The following is a 19,340-nucleotide window of genomic DNA, read 5'->3' as shown; positions in this document are numbered from 1 at the left end:
CAAGGGACTGATTCCCTCAGTCCAATCAGGGCCTGGGCTGGGCCAGGGGAAGTTGCAGCTTCAATAAGTCTCAGTCTTCTGTGATTCAGCCCTGTTCCTTAGGTAGGCATGGACCACTCTTCACCGCCACTCCTGACTTTGGACGGTAAGCTGGAAGGATCTGTCTCCTCTATCCTGGAAGACTGTGGGGATTCTAAACAACTTCAGAGTTGTTTAGCTTAGCTTTTTAGCCTCCCTGAACAACTTCAAAACCTGAGAGATCTCTTGACATGGAGACCACATGTGTGTTTGTGGCAAGCCCCTCACTTAAGCCAGACTTGGTCACCTATATACCATGCAGCTGTGAGAGATTTCTCTCTGACCATTAAAAGTATTTGGCTCAGAATCCAGATTGCCCCATTAATCAGTGCTTTTGAGGAGAAAGTTGGCCACGTGTTTGAGGTTCCTCTGTGCAGATCCTTTAGCTACCAATCTGTCATGACAGCCCCACAGAACTGCCAAAAACCTCCCTGGTCTCGCTTTCCTTCACCAGGGTTCCTCTGTCTGTGCCAAATCCAGTTCTTAGCCTTGGTCCAGAATCAGCAAATCCCTCTAGGGCAGAAAACAGCCTAGAAGAGGCTCTTCCCTCTCTGGAATGTTAGCTCATCTAGTCCTTACTGTTTCCGCACCTCTCCGATACCTTTCAACATATGACTTTTCCATATATCCATGATCGTAATGATCACTGCATTATGATCACTGGCCTTCCATGACATCTTATAAAGAAGTGGAGAATGGTTATCATACTTGTTATGTTTTAGACACATATCTTTTTGTATATTTGTTTTATAACTTTACAAAGGGAAAAAGGAAAAGAATGGAACCTCAAAGAGGTTAAGTACCTTATTCAAACTGATGGTTACTAAGTAGCATAGCAGTAATCGAAGCCGGTTATCTGACAACAAAACTTTTACCATGAGTTCCTTCCTGACCTCAGGATCATAGACTTTTGTCCTGCTGTTCCACTGAGGCCACTTCAGTGCCATCCTAAGCAGTTAGCAGAGGCCTTGGGGAGTCCCTAGTTCTGTCTTTACCTTGAGGCAGCTGAGGGTGGAGCCAGTAGCCCCGCTGAGTTATATATTGGTTGATGCTGGCCCCGTACTCTCTGGTACTCTTGCCTTCAGGATTTGGACTTCAGAATTACAGTGTTTCCTTATCTGTTGCCAAAGATCATAAACTAGACCCTCTCCCATGGGGCGGCTTAGGGAAACTGGTTCACGTTATGTAAGCATATCATTCTGTGATGTTTTTCCATAACTGGAAGAGTGGGATAAAGCACAGACAAACCCTAGTCAAGATCAGCATCTCCTCTGTAAATGCTCATTTTGCAAGGGGGCCTTTCAAAGTACAGATGGCCCTCATGGTGGCAGTGAGAATCCCTGGTGTACCGGGTAAGCCTCCAGCTCTGGGCTAGGCTCCTGAGCCCATCTACAAAGTGTCTTCTTCCTCCCAGCAAGCAGGTGGACATTCAGTCACATTTGTTAGATCCATTGACCTAAGATTACCTTATGAAATAGTTTGTACCCAAATTAGGATTTAATAGCAAAATTATCACAAAACAAGCAAAGACAGTGAAAGGGGAGGAAAGAGGGAACTAACCTATCAGCTGTAAAACTGACTAGAAATTTTCCTGCATTCAACCACTCTAGCTTAATACCTGTCTGGCATATAATAGGTGCTCAACAAATATTTTTGACAGAATACTAATAGGGGTAAATTTTTCCCTTCCTTGCCCACAACCGTTATTATATGGATATAATGGACACCGTTGCTGCATAGGTTAACCTCAAGAAAGCTGGCAGGGAAGACACACCAAACAGAAAGAATTCCATGTGATGATTGCTACTTACAGAGGCCTATACAAATCTAGGGGTTCGGAAAGATGTCACAGAGAGATTGACTCTAAGCTTACTTCAAGAAGTTGGGGTTTGCCCAACAGAACAGCACAAGGAGAGAATTCTTGGTCATTAACACACCAATTGCATGTCATGTTACCTGACGGTAGTTTTGAGTGTCAGGAACACCAGCTGCACAATGAAACAGTAGCAGGAGGTGAACCTGGAGAGCTAGACAAGAGCCAGCCCACAGACAGCTTCAAATGCCATGCTTTGGAATTCATAATTTATCTCTAAATGAGGGAGAGCCATTGAAGGATTTCAACAGTAAAGTAATAACAGATTAGTGCTTATTAAAAGGACCAGACACCTCAATTCTACCTGCACACACCTTCAAGAGACTAAAAGGGATTGTCCTATTTGGAATTATTAAGTGTGGGGACTTAGTAACTCTAGGACAGTGAGTGATTGTCCTAGAGTTCACTCACTGCCGCAGGTATTTGCCCTAAATATAGCTCTTGAGTGGACAGATGGTCAAGAACTCCATCTCTGGTATCCTGAATTAACAGGCTCTGTAAGGCCCTGTCACAAAATCCAAGTTGTGAAACAGAATGGATGAAATTTTGAAGCTGAAGTAGCTGGATCTTGAAATTCCTGCCCTCTAGAGACTAAAGGAGATGAGGCTGCTGCTCTTCTCTACTCCTACATTTAGTCCCTGTTTTGTGGCTGTGTAAGCCAGGTGGTGAGCCAGAGAAAGGGAAGGAGTTGGAAACTGAAGGGGAAGGAGCTGGAAATCAAATTAGCTAATTTTGACCTCTGACTTAATAGCATTTATAAATAGTTTTACAGGGTAATCACTAAATTATGACTTGGATGAAGGGTACATTCTTACCTGCATGTTCTTTGTTCCCTCTCAGAGTATGAGAATTTAAGAGTTGGCTTTATAGTTTGACCCACTGGGTTTGAATAAGAATGTAATGTGACTTCTATTACTTTTTCAGTTTTTGAATTCTGTTCTTGAGTAATTGAACTTGACATAGTAATATTTGCAATATACCTAAAAAATAAAATTACAAAACATGCCTTTGAGCTACAAAAGATGTAAAGGGAGGAGGAAAACACGCATGCAGGGGAAAGAAGATATAGTATAGAAATTCAGAATTATCACAGGGAGGGAAGTGGGAAGAAGGAGATAGAAGGGCCCTAGGCTAACGGAGAGGAAGAAACATCCAGAGTTTAATGGACGAAAATAGTTCTTAGGAACTAGATGAATGAAAACAAGCAAAGTTTGGCCTCTCAGAATTGAAGGGAGAAATAATTCAGTGGAAAGTAAGCCTTTTTAAATAATACGTAAAATTCAATTAAGTAACATTGATGTCAAACAGACTAATAATGTCCATTGAAGAGATACTGAATTTTTTTTTTTATCATACTGTGATTTGATTCAACTAATACTTTGTTGCAGCAAAGAATACATCAAATATTACGCTGGGTGCTAAGGACCCAGAGTTGAAAGACGCGCTCTATGCCCAGAAGGAACTCAGGAACTAGGGCAAGACAGATCAACTATGCATATAGTTAAGTGTACATAGTGAAGGATCAGCTAACTCACTCCACAGGGACGAATTTGTCAAATAAAGAAAAATGAGGCCGGGCACGGTGGCTCAATCCTGTAATCCCAGCACTTTGGAAGGCTGAGGCGGGTGGATCACCTGAGGTCAGGAATTCGAGACCAGCCTGGCCAGCATGGTGAAACCCTGTCTCTACTAAAAATACGAAAAGCCAGGCATGGTGGCAGGTGCCTATAGTCCCAGCTACTCAGGAAGCTGAGGCAGGAGAATCACTTGAACATGGGAAGCAGAGGTTGCAGTGAGCCGAGATCGCACCATGCACTCCAGCCTGGGCAACAAGAGCAAAACTCCATCTCAAAAAGAAAGAAAAGAAAAATGAGAAAGTTGTTTGTACTTTACACCAGGAACAATATATATCAAAGCATGGTAGAGATGGAGTAGGTTGAGTTACTTTAATGTTTTAATGTCTTCATTCTCTAGTATTCATGAATGAATCTTAATTTAGTCTATTTTTTGATTAAATGTCAATTATCGTTAAGAGATAAGACCACACTCAGTATATGAAACCACGAAAACTGAATTTATTGATTATTTAGTGTAGGAATGGTTACTTGGTCAGAGATATTCTCATTGAACAAAGCAAACTGATGATTTTATATAGGATTGTGGGCAGGAGTTGAGTTTGGTTTAATGTTGGTTACAAAGACGAGAGTGGATTACTGTTCCTGAGAAGTGTGGATTACGTTTGTTCATTACTGAGGCAGGAGGGGGTCAGGTCAGCCTTAGAAGAGGACTCAGTGGAGTGAGTCAGCCTCTGATTGGCTGCCTTCCAGAGTGTGAGGCTGTCTCTGACTGGTTGATTCCAGAGTCATGGTCACTGAAGCAAGTTGTCATTGATTCATTAATCAGGTTGAAAACCACTTCTGATGTTGACTTGTCATGGCTCGGGAACAATTAGTCTTTTCCCAGGAGCATGGGACTTTTCTGTATCCCACCGCTCCCTTTCTCATCTTCAAGCAGCAAGACAGACCATCAGGGATTGTCCTGATATTCACCACCATTGTTAATTTTGTCTTCAAATTATTCGTTGAAACATTTCTTAGGACAGTGGCTCTGTAGATTTAAGACTCTGGATAAACATATCAGACTGTGCAACAAAGTATAACAAAGGTATTGCAAGAAGGGATCAGAGGGCAGTCTAAAGGCATGATCTAGATTTTCCAAGGTCTGACATACTCTTAAGTAGATAAGCTACCTTGACAGTTTGAGTTCTCAGTAGTATAAACACTGTCTTCCTGGCTTTGTTGGAAAATGAAAGATTCTATATAGTTACATTTTCCCAACAATTCATGCCAGCACCTTTAAGTGGCTAAATCTGATCACATTTTTAACAAGGAAAATGTATCCCAAGATATCACACTCTTCTTTGCCTTGTGAAAGAGTTCTTCGAAGGAAAATAATATTTTTTTGAAGAACTACTATATTCTAGGTGATTTCATGTATTGTCTCAATTCTCACAATATCCTACAAAAGTAAATTTTTTATTTTTATTACACAAATATTGTGACTAAATCCAGGGTTCAAACTCAAATCTGTCCAATTTTAAAGTTAAAATAACTTTTAAAAATATCTCAGTCATTAAGAGCATCAAAAATTGTGCTTCTCTGTGTGTGAGTGATGTCCATTGGCTATTGAGTAATGTAGTACTACTGTATTTGCTCCCTAAACGAGAAGGCCACAAATTACAGGGTTTCATGGGTTTTTCTCCTCTCCTTCCCACTGCTGTTGGTTACCACTTCTTTTCTTGTTACTCTCTCCCTGTTATGTTACCAGATTGTACATACAAGATTATGCATCAATCATACATATAAATAGATTTTACATACAAGATTATATATGCAAGCAATTGTACATATGTTTAGATTATACATACAGTTAGGCCATTAGACCTTGTGTCATTAACAATATCTCCAGCTTTTTCAGAATAAAATTCAAAGTCTTTTTTCACAGCACCAATACTCAGACACTTGTTTTACATTGCTCAGGGTTTTCACTTATGATCCGGGCACTGGCAATTGTCTGACTTCCTGTTAAATGAGGAGTTACTGTAAAAGGCAGCATCTAACCACCATAGGGAAAGATTTAGGCAAGCAGGATAATCAGAATCATTTGGTTAATAGCCCTTACCTTTGCTTTATTACGTTTTTAATAAATTTTCTGAGTAAATCTCATGTGTACAAAGTTTTCCCAAGTGTCTTCTTTAACTGAAATAAGTCATAGAAAGGAAAGGTCCTTCTGCAGACAAATCTTATCTCTGCAACTTAACGCACCACATGATTTTGAGCAAGTTGCTGAATTTTGCCAAATCTGTTTTCTTTATTCATAAGATAAGGATGATAATAATACATTATTAACTCAGGTGGTTGTTGCGAAGCTTAAGAGAGTATTATGCCAAATGCTGAACACTGTGCTTGGCATATGAGAAGTGCTCAATAGATGATAGTTATAACAATCATTATTGCTTACAATAAGTGGCAAGGAGTCCACTATGCTTTAGTGTCCTAATAATGTTCAGCCCGTCATCTTATTGTTAGTACCCTGCCAGGCCCAAATGAGGAGGCATACTGAGATGAGGTCATTCTGTCCTCATGCGTTGGGAGTCAAAGCACTGAGTCTTTCTACTTTCTTCATTTCCTCCTATTGTAAATAAGCGCTAATGACATACTTACTGCACATTCACACATCCTGCTTTTCTGTATGGAGCCAGGTACACATTTTCATGTAAGGAACTCTTTGAAAATATTGTCCGGAATGTATTCTTCTAATAGGAATTAAAGATGAAAACATTGTACTACCGGACATTGTGGTAGCACTGACCCTGGAGGTTTGCTTTGAGTTGTAAAGATTTTAGAATATGGGCTTCAGTTAAAACCTATGCTGAATTTTTCTTGTGTAAATGTTTGTCTTTAAAAAGTGTGTTGTCACAGATACCATGAATAATTTGAATTTAGATGAAAACAGCTTCTGGAATATGGCAAACTAGCCAAGGGGCATATTAGTCATATACTGGACAGTTTTTCCTGGAAATCTATAAATTGCCTTCTTAACATAAAAATAAAGGAATAGATATGGCCAGATTGCTCAAGTGACTCCATTGCTCATGTGGTTACATGTGCATTTTGTCAGCTTTGCCACACTGTAATTGGCTCTTCTGTTGGATAACTTCCTAGAAAGCCTAAAATAATTTAGTCTATATAAGTCTTATGAGTCAATGATACCCTAAGTGGAAACACAGGTATTTAAAACCAGCCAGCTTTCCTTTTGACTTTTTTTTTCCTGAGGCCCTTCTCAGGAATGTAACTATTTTTGTTAGGAAGTGCAGAAAGGAGTGGTCTGTTGTTTAATGACAGAACCACTGACATGCAGGAGGAGACCAAAGGGAAGATGCCTTAGTTCTAAGGAAAAATCTTTTGTCATTTGTACAGTGAAAGCTCATTATAAGAGCTAGTTAAGCTTCTTTAATCCAAAATACATCCTAATTGCCTAAAAAGGTAGTCCAGAAATGTTAGGTTAATATATCTTATTGCTGTAGAAAATATTAATGCCTTGTTTTCAAGGTTTGAAATCCATTTTATGAATAATAAAGTAGAAAATGAATCAAATACAGACTCCTATCAGTAAAATTTGGGGGAAGGTAGAATATTCTGGGTTCAACCTCATTGAAATCTCATTATGAGTCCTTGGTGAATGCTTCTGTTATAAAATACTGATTTAAATATGGTACCAGGGGCTTTCTCTTTGAAAAGAAGTTTGCATGTAAAATAAACTGGCAAGCATTTTAGATCTCATACTATTAGTTATGCTCTTGAATAAATTATGCTTCCTTCTGAAATGAAAATGTGTATTCATGAATATGCTTTGGATTTCCATCAAGTGTTCTTAAAATGTCAAATTGCATTCAAAAGTTGCTTTAGCTTGATGGGTCAGGCAAAATCAAATATAGAAAGTGAGGCCAGAATCTATTTATGGAGGCAGTAGACCTTTCACATGTGGCCCCAGCCTGCCCCTGCAGCCTCAGCTCCTTCTGCCACTCCTCCACCCCACAAAGCCTAGCGCCAGCCACAGGGACTGGGGGTCACTTCCTGAACATGCTTTCCTCCTGTGCCTTTGTTTACCCTGTTCCCTTTGCATGTAGGGCCTAACTCAACATCCTCAAATTCTGGCAAAAATCCCATCTCCTTGTAGTGGTTTACGTAATCATTTGGTCAGAACGAACAGCATGATGCTTTGCCAGTCGCTGCCTTTGTCACACTATACTCAGACTGTCTAAGCGACAAGACGTTGTTTTACTCATCTCTGTGTCTCCTCTGAAAGCCAGCCCAGGGCCTGGCTTTACGTTATAGATGCCCAGTTAAGTATTTTTTTACTGAATTGCATTTTCACATCTCTGTAACCTGTCCTATTCTTCTATCATGTAAAATGCCACAGAAATTATCAGAGTTTTACAGGTCTTATGGAGAATGTTTTGAAATAGGGACTTTTCATTTCCCTGTCTAGGGAGACAGCTAATGTTGAGTTTTCCCACATAGCTAATGTCCCAAACTATCAATGTTTTCTCCAGGAAACCATTTTGTGCCTCATGGGTTTACTGAAAACATAACAGCACTGTCCAAGTCTGACTCTCAGCTTGAATGCCATTAAAGAGTAATGAAGGGAAAAGTTACATAAAAGGTTCAAATTATTACAGTAAATGCATTTCAAAGATAATTTTAATGGTGAATTAGTTTGTGAAATGAGAGGGCCAAGCTTCATTGTAAGATTTTACCCTTTTGTTTTGATAAAATTCTAAGCAATTTTTAAAAAGTCTAAGTCTCAAATTATCTAGGTTGCCTACTAAAATGGCAGATTCCTGGCCCTCACTATTGGCAGATTCAGAGTTGGTAAGTCTAAAATGAAACCTAGGAATCTGAATTGTAGGAAATATAGAGGCAATTCTGGTGTGAAAAAAAATCACAGGATTGCACTTTGAAAAACACAGATGTTCTGAGGAAAGTGGAAAGGTAATATCGTATTAATGGACATATTATATGCTCAAAATATTTGCTAAGCATGTGTTACATAAGCCAGGCCCTGGGCTGGCTTTTAGAAGAGATACAGATGAATAAGGCAATATCTCTTCCTCTAAACAGCATCATTGTGTACTTGAATATTCTAGGAAGTTGGATAAAGTTACTTGGTCAAAGTGTCCTGGCACTGATAAGCCAGAATAGGCTGTCAGTTATGTTCTGCTCTAATTGCAAGAGTGTTCTGGGCTTAGATATACATTTCATACATTCATGATGAACAAAGAAAGAAATGCTTTACCATGGCCAAAGAAGTCAGACAGGATATTCCTCATGCCTCCTTGTTCTGAAAAAAGACTTGGATTTAGAGATTCAGTAGCTCTGAGCTAGAGTGAATGGCTCATTATGTTTTTGCTATAAGTATCTATAAAATATATTTCCAGTTAAGCATATGAGGGATTTTAAACCTTTATTATCTGGTACCCTCAATGAGTAACTCGGAAATAAGTATTCTAAAAGACTAAAGTTTACCTGTGGCTCCCAAATTGCAACTTAGCTATAGTAATTTTTATCATTGATATCCCACAAGTTCACAGAGAGTTAGCATTCTATATATTATTGTGACAGTGAGTTAGAAATTACACTTTATCCCATCAGTGTGTAATTATAATCCTGTATTATATATGTTTTCATATTTGTCCTTTATTTCCCAGCAGACTCGGAGTGTCTTATGGACAAAAAAATCCTCAAACTTGTTATTCTATGACACCCAGTACAAACATGAGTGGGTATCCAAAACATACTTTTAGATTGCTTAAATTAACTACAAGTTTAAAATGTGTTTGATTCTGAAATTAGAATGTTCAGAAGCTTCTACAGTGTGAAAGCCCCACAGGACAGTACTCATGTTACTGCGGGTGGATGAGAAATAGCCTCGGAGAATGCTGTCTCAGGCTCCGATCGACTAGTGTGTGTCTGCAGGAAAGCTGAATGTTGTGCTTTGCTTTTATGAAAAAGAGGTAAATTGTTAAAGAAAAAAACATGCCAATAACAAGGATTTGTTTAAGAAAGCAAATCTTAGGCATGTCTTTGTGCAGCTTCATGTGTAGAACCATCTATATCCATGGCATATTATAAACAGCAGATCATTTTGTTACTCCTGAATCCTTAAGAAAATGTTCCACTATATTTGGTATCTTCAGTTCACTAAGGTAGAGAAGAACGTAATACATATTTTAAAACAGTATAAAGAGTTGAAATGGACAATTTTTGTGCTTTAAAGAGGAAAATATCAATTACCAAAAAACTGTCATTTGGAGTAAAATGTACTATCTTTCTTCCTTCATCCTAACTCATACATGTGATCAATATTTTTATCATTCCCTTCCTCTGCCATTTCTTGGGTAAATATGGAAATGAGCACAAACTATCATTTTCTGTAAATCATTTCACTTAGACACAAGATAAATATGCCGAAGACTTATAATACTTTTTCTTTAATATTTATTTCACAAATACTGTCAAGCATCCTTTAGAAGATATTGTGCTTGGCACCTCAGGGAAGATAAAGATGTAGACCTTGCCTTCAAGGACTTATAAAATTTTGTGTCTCTTTCACTTGTAAGCTGTGGAATAGGTTTGACTAATAGCTCTTTGCAGGACCACTTCATAGAAGTACTAGTATTAGGCAGGCAAATCTGGGGGAAAAGATGAGCCCAATAACAGACAGCAGTCATTTTTCTCAGGATCTGAGATTAGATTCCTATATTCTTAAGAAGATGACTTTTATAATCAGTCAACTTTTAGCTCTTTGGATTTAGGACTTACCATGTTCTGAAAAGCCAGTTATCACTTTCTTTTTTGACCACTCCCCCAATCCCCACCAAAAAAAAAAAAAAGTATCAGAAAAAAAGATACATAGGACATGAGTAAGGAGCTGACCCACCCATGCATTCCGTTCAGTGTTTGTGTCTTCACTGTCCGTACCCAGTGTAGAAAGTTTTGGGGATACAGATGTGATTAGACATCTGCCCTCAAGGGACTTACAGTCTCATCTAACAAGGAGGCATATAGGGAGATAAATTAGAGCAATGTATTTTCATAAGAACCTTGATTTCTGTTCAGGACAGCAGAAGCCAAAAAAGAGGGAATGGCCAATTCTGTGTAGAGACATGAAAGGTTTTGTGAGAGGTTGAAGGTGGAGCTGAGCCTTGAAAGAGGAGTAGGGTTTTGCCAAGTTGAGGAGGAGAAGAGGCCATTCTAGGCAGAGAGATCAGCCCAAGCCTAGGCCTAGAGACAAACAGCCTCTCTTATTTGGGGAATGGTTGAGTGTTCTGGAGCCTCAGGTGCAGGGGCGGTGCAGGAGGGAAAAGGGCAGACCAGGCATGTGAGGAGTTAGGAGCAGCTGGGTCACCACCAAGACTTGGTGTCTGTAGGGGAGGGGATGGGTATAGGAGGCACTGAGGAGGTACAGTCAGCAGAGTCAGTGACTGCTGAGAGGAGGGCTGTGGTGACATTCATCTGCAGCTGGCACCTCTAGCCTGCTGTGTCATCTATGGGCCATCCCCTAAGCTCACTCCCACCCACCACGTCCAGGCTCTCCCCTCTGTGCTCTCCCCTTACGGGCCCAGGCTTTAGACCTGCTGGGACCCCTGCAGGACAAACTGGTGGTGGGATGGAGAAGAGACAAGGAAAAGATGGGCCCAGGGTTTGAAAGGCCCAGACTCGACTGATAATCCACTAAGACCCAGCGCTGGGTTGACACAAAAGCCCAGGGATCACTCAGGATCAGATGGGACAGCATTGTGTAATTGCAGCTTATTTGGCACTCAGGGCCCAGCTCCAGAACGTTTTATTAAACCATCTACATGTCCACTCGGAAGTTATCAGATAATTCCAACACTTGATTTTTCCCTCCAAAATGAAGCAAAATCAAGCTGTAACAAATGGAACTTGGTCTTCCCCTTGAAGCTCTTTTATTTGATTTTCATAGTCATCTGTGTGGGGTAGCAAACAAAAAGCAGACAGATGATTGTGTTTTCCTGGCCTGGCAAGAAAAAGTTGGTCAAGGGCCAGGAAGGCCAGCAGATAGAGAGAATGGAGAATGGCCACAGTACATGGGGGCCCAGCAGCCCTGTTCTGTGAGCCCAGGCACCCTGTTGATGAGCACTGCACAGTATCAACCAGAATCCAGGAGAAGGCAGGTAAGCAGCTGTCAGCCTTGTACTGAAGGGCTTCATTCTGAAAATACCCAAGAGCCTCCTGTGTTAGACTTGAGAAAGTGGCAAGAAGCTAGGTTCATGTTTTCTAGGGTTTTAGGCACCAAAGCTAGAATTCTGATACGAGGTTGGAAAAAAATCAGAAAGCAGACAACTTGTGTGAGAATGAAACAAATCATCACAAGCATTATATTGGCAGTGAATAGATCATGTTTGACATGTGAGTCAGAAAGTAGCCCATCCACTCAGATATATGGGCCAGTTTAACTCCTAGAAGCCTATGGATTGCAAAATCCTTTTCTATTGTTATGTCCACCGACAGCTCCTACCTCTCTCAAACGTTTATGACCAAATGAGTTACTCTAAGTCATGTCAGGGAGCTTTTCCCTCCACCTGAAACCTGAGAGGAAGGCTCTGCCCATTCCTCAGCCCTTTGGCCTTCTGAATCTCTCTATCCAACCCCAAAAGAAACTATTAAGGACAATTTGACCATATAGTTAGTAAACTATCAATTATAGACATAGCAAATAATTAAATTGAGAGTAATCAAAGGTAGGATTTCAGCAACTTTAATAAACACCGGTTACTCATGCAACATCCTAGAACATGAAAGAGAATGAGAGTTAACATTTGGGTGCCTCCTGCATGCTAGCCATTTTGTTTACACACCATGCGTGAGAATAGGTATTAAAGGAAAATTCCCGTGACAATACATGTGAATAGGTATACAACAAATAGGAGTTCCTCCTTACCCTTCTCCACCTTTACATGGTTGCCTGATAAGTTAATCTTTGCAACAAGTTATGGAATTGCTGTCATTTTCCTTAATTTACTGATGAGAAAAGGCTGAGATAAATTAAATTGACCAACTTTGTCTAGCTAGCAAATGGTGACACAGGGTAGAGACCAGGGTCTGTGTGTTTCCAAGGTCCACATGCTTTTTCCGGGGCACATGGGTGCTGACAATAGTAAATATAAATATATGTATATTCTTCCCCTAAGACTGGTTTAGCGCGACAGGCAACTTTGGGAGCTTATCCGAAGGATTACAAACCTCCTCCTCCTGTTCTGGATCAAACACAGGGGAAAATAGAATAAGTCTGCCACCTTGAGGTGACCCTGCAGGCAGAGGGCATTGGGAGCAAGCTGCATTCAAGGGCATCTTGGGCAGCGAGTACCACTCCCCTCTGCCTCAGCCAGCTCCCTGCCAGGCTTTGTGTGGGAGGAGAGGTTCACTCCTGCCCCCCCAGAAGGGAAAGAATCTAAAATAGCCATGCACACAAGAAGGAGGGAGTCTTTATAGAAATGATAAAGAAGAGAGGGAGGCATCGTCCTCTTCTATAATTTCCCCCTTTCCACTACGCACACACCAAAAAATATAAATAAATAAAAACCAGGGTATATATTTTGCATTTGAGGTCCATTTGGATATGACTTGCATATATAATTTCTATTCATTTGTCTGTTTTTGAATAGAGAAAAGTCATGCTCAGAGGTTCGTATAAGTTAAAGATATGGAGGTATCTCATTGAAATTCTACAGATGTGCTGATGCTACCCCAGGGCACCTCTCATCAAAAGATTTATCTTGTAGTGCTGGTGCTGACTTATTAATAAAGATCATGCTTTCATTTGATTATTTACCTAATCAGGATTCACCTTCAGTTTAAGCTCATTAAGTCTGCTGCTAATAGAGTGTACTTGATGGTGGAATTACATCCAAGTGAGACAGAGAATGTGTTCAGGCATTAATGGTCGGAAACAAAGACAGAGCAACCTATAAGCTCATGTCACCCCTTGAGTGGAGGGTGTGAACTGCCTGCCAACCAAATAGAAAGGGCTAGTTTTGTAGAGTAAGGGCTGAACATTATAATTAAATACACTTGGTAACAGAGCAACAAAAGTGACAACACACTAATTATTGCAAAAATCAAGAGAATAATACCCATTCTGTATATGCATCATGTTGGGGAAGTCTTCTAATGGGCTTTTATGTGAAACTTGTGAGCTAGATTCAGGATGCTGGTTGCTCCGTGTGCCCTAACCCAACTCTAGTGACTCGCATTTGACCTCTTTGCTTCCACTTGCTGGTCTTCTGGAGGAGTTGTAATACAAACCAGCCTAGTAACATTTCTCCTGGGTCTCACAAAAACAGACACTAGATCATCTTACTCTTACTTTATGGGTGGTTGCTCGTTTCAACTCCTATGGATAAATCCTCTTTTTAAAGTCCTTCTTGCCCTACAAATAGGAAACTCCACTTTTTGTTAGGCTGAGAAAGCTCTCGCTACCACAGTGCCACATTGAAAGAGGGCCCAGGAACAGCAGAGCTGTGCCGTTAACCGAGGCCAGTGTGTCCCCTCCTTGGAAACGCTGCAGCTCAGACTTGGCACTGTAATAGGCTAAATTATTTATCCAGTCGGATAAGAGAGAAGGCAGCTAAGAACCTCCTGAGTTAGTTTATAGCCTCAGTCTCTGGATTCAAACTGAGACAGGAAATATGCCAGTTTACATCAGCACAGAGAAAAAAAGACTTTTCCTTCAAAGTGCTCTTCCATCAGCTTTTATGCCTGGCATAAGCCCCAACCATGGTGAAAATAAGCTGTTCCCATCAATCTTCTTGGATTCATTCAGTACTGTGTGGCAGGCCCTGTGATATAAAAGATGCAGAATAGTGGCCTTTGCCCCCAGTAGCACACTCACTTGGACAGGCAGGGAAAGCACATGCAAAATTAAACTTCTCATTCTTCATTCCATGCACACAATGTGTCAGGCACTGGGCTAGGTACTGGGGATGCAATATGGAAAACGACAGTCCAGTGAGAAAGATAGGAAAGCAGGTGATGGTGAAAATACCACCTGACTGATGCAGTGATGGGCAAAGGGTATAAAATGACACTGAGAGAAGACAGGCCAGGAGACACATGAGATTAATTTCTCAGTACGTGATACATGTAGTAAAAGCCATGAGATCAAAGCAGAGTTCTTAATTTTGGTTTTGAGATCGCTGTCAACAACATACTCCAGTATCAGTCACCACCCAACATATGCAGTTTACGCAGTGACTCTTCCAGGACCCTCTCTATGTGAAGGAGAGCTGGTTTACCTGAGGCCAGTGCTTTACAGGCTTTTTGATTAGTCACACAGACCAGGCTGTGAGTCTGGATAGAATGAGGTCATCGATGAGAGGCGTGTCTGCAAATACAGGCGTGTCCCTCCTTCCGGGGGGTTTACCTCAGTCTCAGGAGCCATCTTTCAGATTAGGAAATATGGCCCTGACCTTGATGACCTTCCAGTGTGGACTTGGGAGGGGAAAACAAAAGCAGTGCATAGAAATGTGTTTCTTGTAACAGTGGATAGGAAATTTGTATACAATTATTTTTCCAATGGAGAGTTGTACTTAAAGTCATGATTCTCTAAGTGTTATTTATATTCCTTGTTACAGTCCCTGGACTTCTAAATCTCATTTTTATCTCTTTAAGACACCTGTCTTGATGTCCTCTACTTTATTTATTTGCAAACATGGCCCTTTCCATCCCATTAATTTCTTAAGAGCAGGAAACATGCTTTATGCATCTTTCAGAACTCCTTATTATAACTTAGCACATTGCCTTACATATAATAGGCACTTAATAATTATCTGATGAATGAACTATATCATCCAAAACTGGAAGATGCACTGGGCATTTGGGTTTAGGGCCTTTCCTGAAATTTACCAACGAATAGTCCTTCCCTAGTTGGGAAAGATCATGCAACTTAGGAAGAGAGGGAGAAACCAGCTTGCAATGATAAGGGATGGGAAGAACACGTTCCTAGCTAGCCACATCAGCAAAAGCATTGCTAACCATCAACAGCAAGGCAGATGTCAAAGTCGGGTTACCTTTACAGTCAACCCTGAAATTCTTATTATAAAGGGGATGCTCATGATGTGAACCAGCATTGGATATTATAGAATATAAGCCAGTGGTGGACTCAGTCTCATGCATGATCACAAACAAGGGGAACACTATGAATAAAAATGACATTGAATGTGGCTATGGAGTACACAGTAGACATCACTATTGCTTAGAAGTTGTCTTCAAGGTAGCACCTGTCAAGAAAGAGAAAAGTTACCGTCCCATAAACCTTTGATACAAACCATGCAGGGGGCGGTGCTGTCCACAATTGAGTTTCAGTTCCTGATCCTCTCATTTCTCCACATCATTCTCTGCAGGTGGCATTGGCTGTGTAGGTCGAGACAAGGGCCAGGTTCGAAAATGCCTTGACGTGGTGGAGATCTACAACCCAGATGGGGACTTTTGGCGAGAGGGCCCTCCCATGCCAAGTCCCCTCCTCTCACTCCGCACCAATTCCACCAATGCAGGGGCAGTGGATGGGAAACTCTATGTCTGCGGGGGATTCCATGGAGCAGGTATGGGTCCAGTTTTAAACATTTAGTTACCTCCTTTGGTGTTGATTTGACCTTCTTTAACTGATCCAATCACCACTAATATTCCTGAGAGTAATGTGAGCACTGCAAAAGCATGGCTTTTAGAGTCAGGGACCCTGTGCAAAACCTCTGGGCCTGGGTTTCACATGGACAAAGTGAAGCTGGCACATCCATAGGCTGTCGTAAGAATTAAATGGAATCTAGTTTACAGCCATAACACCCTGAACACACCCGGTCTCACCTGATCTTGGAAACTAAGCAGGGTCGGGCCTGGTTAGTACTTGGGTCCGGTCTCACCTGATCTTGGAAACTAAGCAGGGTCGGGCCTGGTTAGTACTTGGGTGGGAGAATTAAAAGGGAATCTAGTTTGTACAGCATCTAGCACATAGCAGACACTCACTATATAGTGGTTGAATATGAAGAGAAGAGGAATGGGAGAGGTAGCCTAATGACTATGGTGAGACTAAAGGAGAGATTTTAAAATGGGAAGAGTAGATGAAAGTGGAGTACTGATCAGAAGTGTTGGGTTTTATCTGACTGAGACTCAGAAAACTCTCTTATTCCTATCCCATGACTACCACTTGAAATAAATGGCTTGAAAGCATTTCTAAAATAATACCTAATGCATGTATTTGTTACTAAACTTGTTTTCCATATATCTAATTGTACCATCTCTGCATTCTACAGTATGGATTTATAAGTTTTTAATGTAACAATGAGATTCTAAACTATGCATAAATCTAGTAGGCACATGCCTCCAAAGTTTGATTAGTGGCATAAATAAATAAGGCAGAATGCAGTTATATTAAAAATGACTAACTGTTGAATTATATTCTCACTAACAAGCACAAGGCCAGTACATATCCATGAAACATGTGCCTCAAGAGCACTTAGAATTTTGGAAGAATGCCAGGTTAAAGTAAAGCTGATACTGCAGCAAAGCAGAGCCTTTTGCAAGCCTGCCTTCACTCTTTAAGCACATGATATGTTAAAGAATAAGATGGTGGCTGGACGCAGTGGCTCACACCTGTAATCCCAGCACTTTGGGAGGCCGAGGTAGGCAGATCACAAGGTCAGGAGATTGAGACCATCCTGGCCAACATGGTGAAACCCAGACTCTACTTAAAAAAAAAAAAAAAAAAATTAGCTAGGTGTGGTGGTGCATGCCTGTAATCCCAGCTACTCGGGAGGCTGAGGCAGGAGAATTGCTTGAACCAGGGAGTCGGAGGTTGCAGCGAGCCAAGATCATGCCACTACACTCCAGCCTGGCAACAGAGCGAGACTCCATCTCAAAAAAAATAAAAAAATAAAATAAAATAAAATAAAAATAAAAAAAAAAGAAAGAAAAAGAATTTGTGGATGAAAATGATATGCCATCTGAAATTTGTTTTAATCTATTCTAGCAAATATTGTTTTTGATGGCAAGAAGTGGCAAGAATACATTGAAAATTGCCATAATAAAAACTTTACTTTTTCTTTCTCTATTTGCTCTTCAAAACATTTTTCAAAGAGGTTTTTAAAAAATTGTTTTAATCTCTTTTACATTAAACATTACATGCTATGCTTGGGTAAAGATTGTAATCTATCATAGTAGTAAGAACCCTGGTCCAGCACGGAATCCTAATAGGGGCCCCTTGCTCAAGCCCTGTTACGTGTAAGAAGGGAGCTGAGGCGCCAGGAGGGAGAGCCCTGGTGCTGTGCCCACTCATGTGGCAGGGCTGTCCTCCAGCTTGCTTACATGAGCACCTCCCATATTCTGGCCTTTGGCTTTCTCTTGACCAGAAAAGGACAGAGAATCCGAGGGTTAGCTTCCAGAGGGTTGGGTGGTTATTCGCGTCTAAGGATCTAGAAGACATTCTGTTTTGCCTTGCTTCTTTATCTTTCTTTATATAATATTGAATTAGAGAATTGGTAATCCTCCAGTTTTTCAAACATGTCAAATAAACTCATACTATGGGCTAACCTCTCTTCTTGGTACTATTAATATAATGGACTGGTAATGCTTTCAGCCAAAGGGACTTACTATATGAGCTCTCAAAGTCCATTTTAATTATTTGTTTCTAAGATGGTAGATTGGGATTCGCTGAATGAATTATCACTGGGATTTTATACAAAACAGAACAATTGTATAATAACATGCCTATTATGGTCTGGAGATCTCATCAGACCTAAAACAGACACTAAATGTTTTCTCCCTGTGTGACACAGACTTACTTATCTCATTTGTTTTTTCAGAAAACCGCAGTTGAGAAAATAATCTCTTTTAATATACTTAATAAAAATATATTGAAATATATTGTGAACAGGTATTTGGGATACAATCGAGATTTTCAACATTTGGTGGGAAAGACAGATGGATAAACATGTAATAAACATAGTAATTTGTTTTTGGTTAAAATAGTAGATTGAACACCTCTATTTTATCTTCAAGCCCCACTAAAATGACAGTAAGTGGAATAAACACAGACAAAGAGGAGAGAGAGGAAAATAGCAACAACAATTTGGAAGCTAAAAAGCAGATGTATGAGAAAGTGTAATCCTAACCGGCAACAGAAAAAAACAAAAAACAAACAAAACCCCTGATTTGTAACCTGGAACCCCAGATAATCTCAGGAGTTGGCAACAAAAGGTAACTCTGGACATTGAAATGAAAATGATACTGAAAACATGAAGATTAGCTGAAAGACAGGAAGACCCCTAATTTCCTGCCCTACTCTTGATAGTGAGACAAAGACCTTTCACCCTGACAAAGGCTGAGGTTGAGGACAGGAGTTAAGGTCAGGCATCCAGTAATTTAAAAAGAGACTGAGTGGAAGGCTGCATATTGAACATTGAGATCCTCAGCCTCCTTCCCTCCCTGACTCCCAGAATATGCACAGCCATACCCTCTCGGCAAGAGATTGGGAGGTTCTTCTCTGGGGGTCTGACCAGCCCCCAACTAAGGCAAAGCCAGATTACCCTGTAGAGAATCTCACAGAAAAAGTATTTTATGGCATCCTACTCTTAAAGATGAACAAACAACTAAGGATCACCGAACATCTGAGGAAGTGCATAGATTAAAGATAGAAAGCAAACTGCAGGAAACAGAGGCTATGCCAGGAGAGGTGTCCTTAGAGAGATGAGAGAAAATATTGCATCAATAGAACAAGAAAAGGATATTTAAAACTTTTCTTGGAAATTAAAAAA

At 40.4% G+C, this 19,340-nt stretch overlaps 1 protein-coding gene and 1 long non-coding RNA gene across 8 annotated transcripts in view; one reads left to right on the top strand and one right to left on the bottom strand.

Moving 5' to 3' along the window:
- LOC131383224 (uncharacterized) overlaps positions 1-19,340 on the bottom strand; it is a 146,562-nt gene that overhangs the window by 64,541 nt on the left and 62,681 nt on the right. Inside the window, exon 3 of one of the 4 annotated variants that reach the window (XR_009213080.1) lies at positions 2,767-2,931. The exons of the other annotated variants lie outside the window; for them this stretch is intronic. This is a non-coding gene — a long non-coding RNA (uncharacterized LOC131383224). The remainder of the gene's footprint in view (positions 1-2,766; positions 2,932-19,340) is intronic. 4 annotated transcript variants of the gene reach the window in all.
- Positions 1-19,340, top strand: part of KBTBD12 (kelch repeat and BTB domain containing 12) — a 72,214-nt gene that overhangs the window by 23,145 nt on the left and 29,729 nt on the right. For all 4 annotated transcript variants that reach the window (XM_058437366.1, XM_058437367.1, XM_058437369.1 and 1 more), the window contains exon 4: positions 15,939-16,136. In XM_058437366.1, coding sequence (XP_058293349.1) covers positions 15,939-16,136 — 198 coding nt within the window. The remainder of the gene's footprint in view (positions 1-15,938; positions 16,137-19,340) is intronic.

Source organism: Hylobates moloch, unplaced genomic scaffold (assembly GCF_009828535.3).
Source record: "Hylobates moloch isolate HMO894 unplaced genomic scaffold, HMol_V3 SCAFFOLD_4, whole genome shotgun sequence".
Classification (NCBI taxonomy): Eukaryota; Metazoa; Chordata; class Mammalia; order Primates; family Hylobatidae; genus Hylobates; species Hylobates moloch.
The sequence above is the reverse complement of the archived record's forward strand: the minus strand, read 5'-3'. Positions and strand labels throughout refer to the sequence as shown.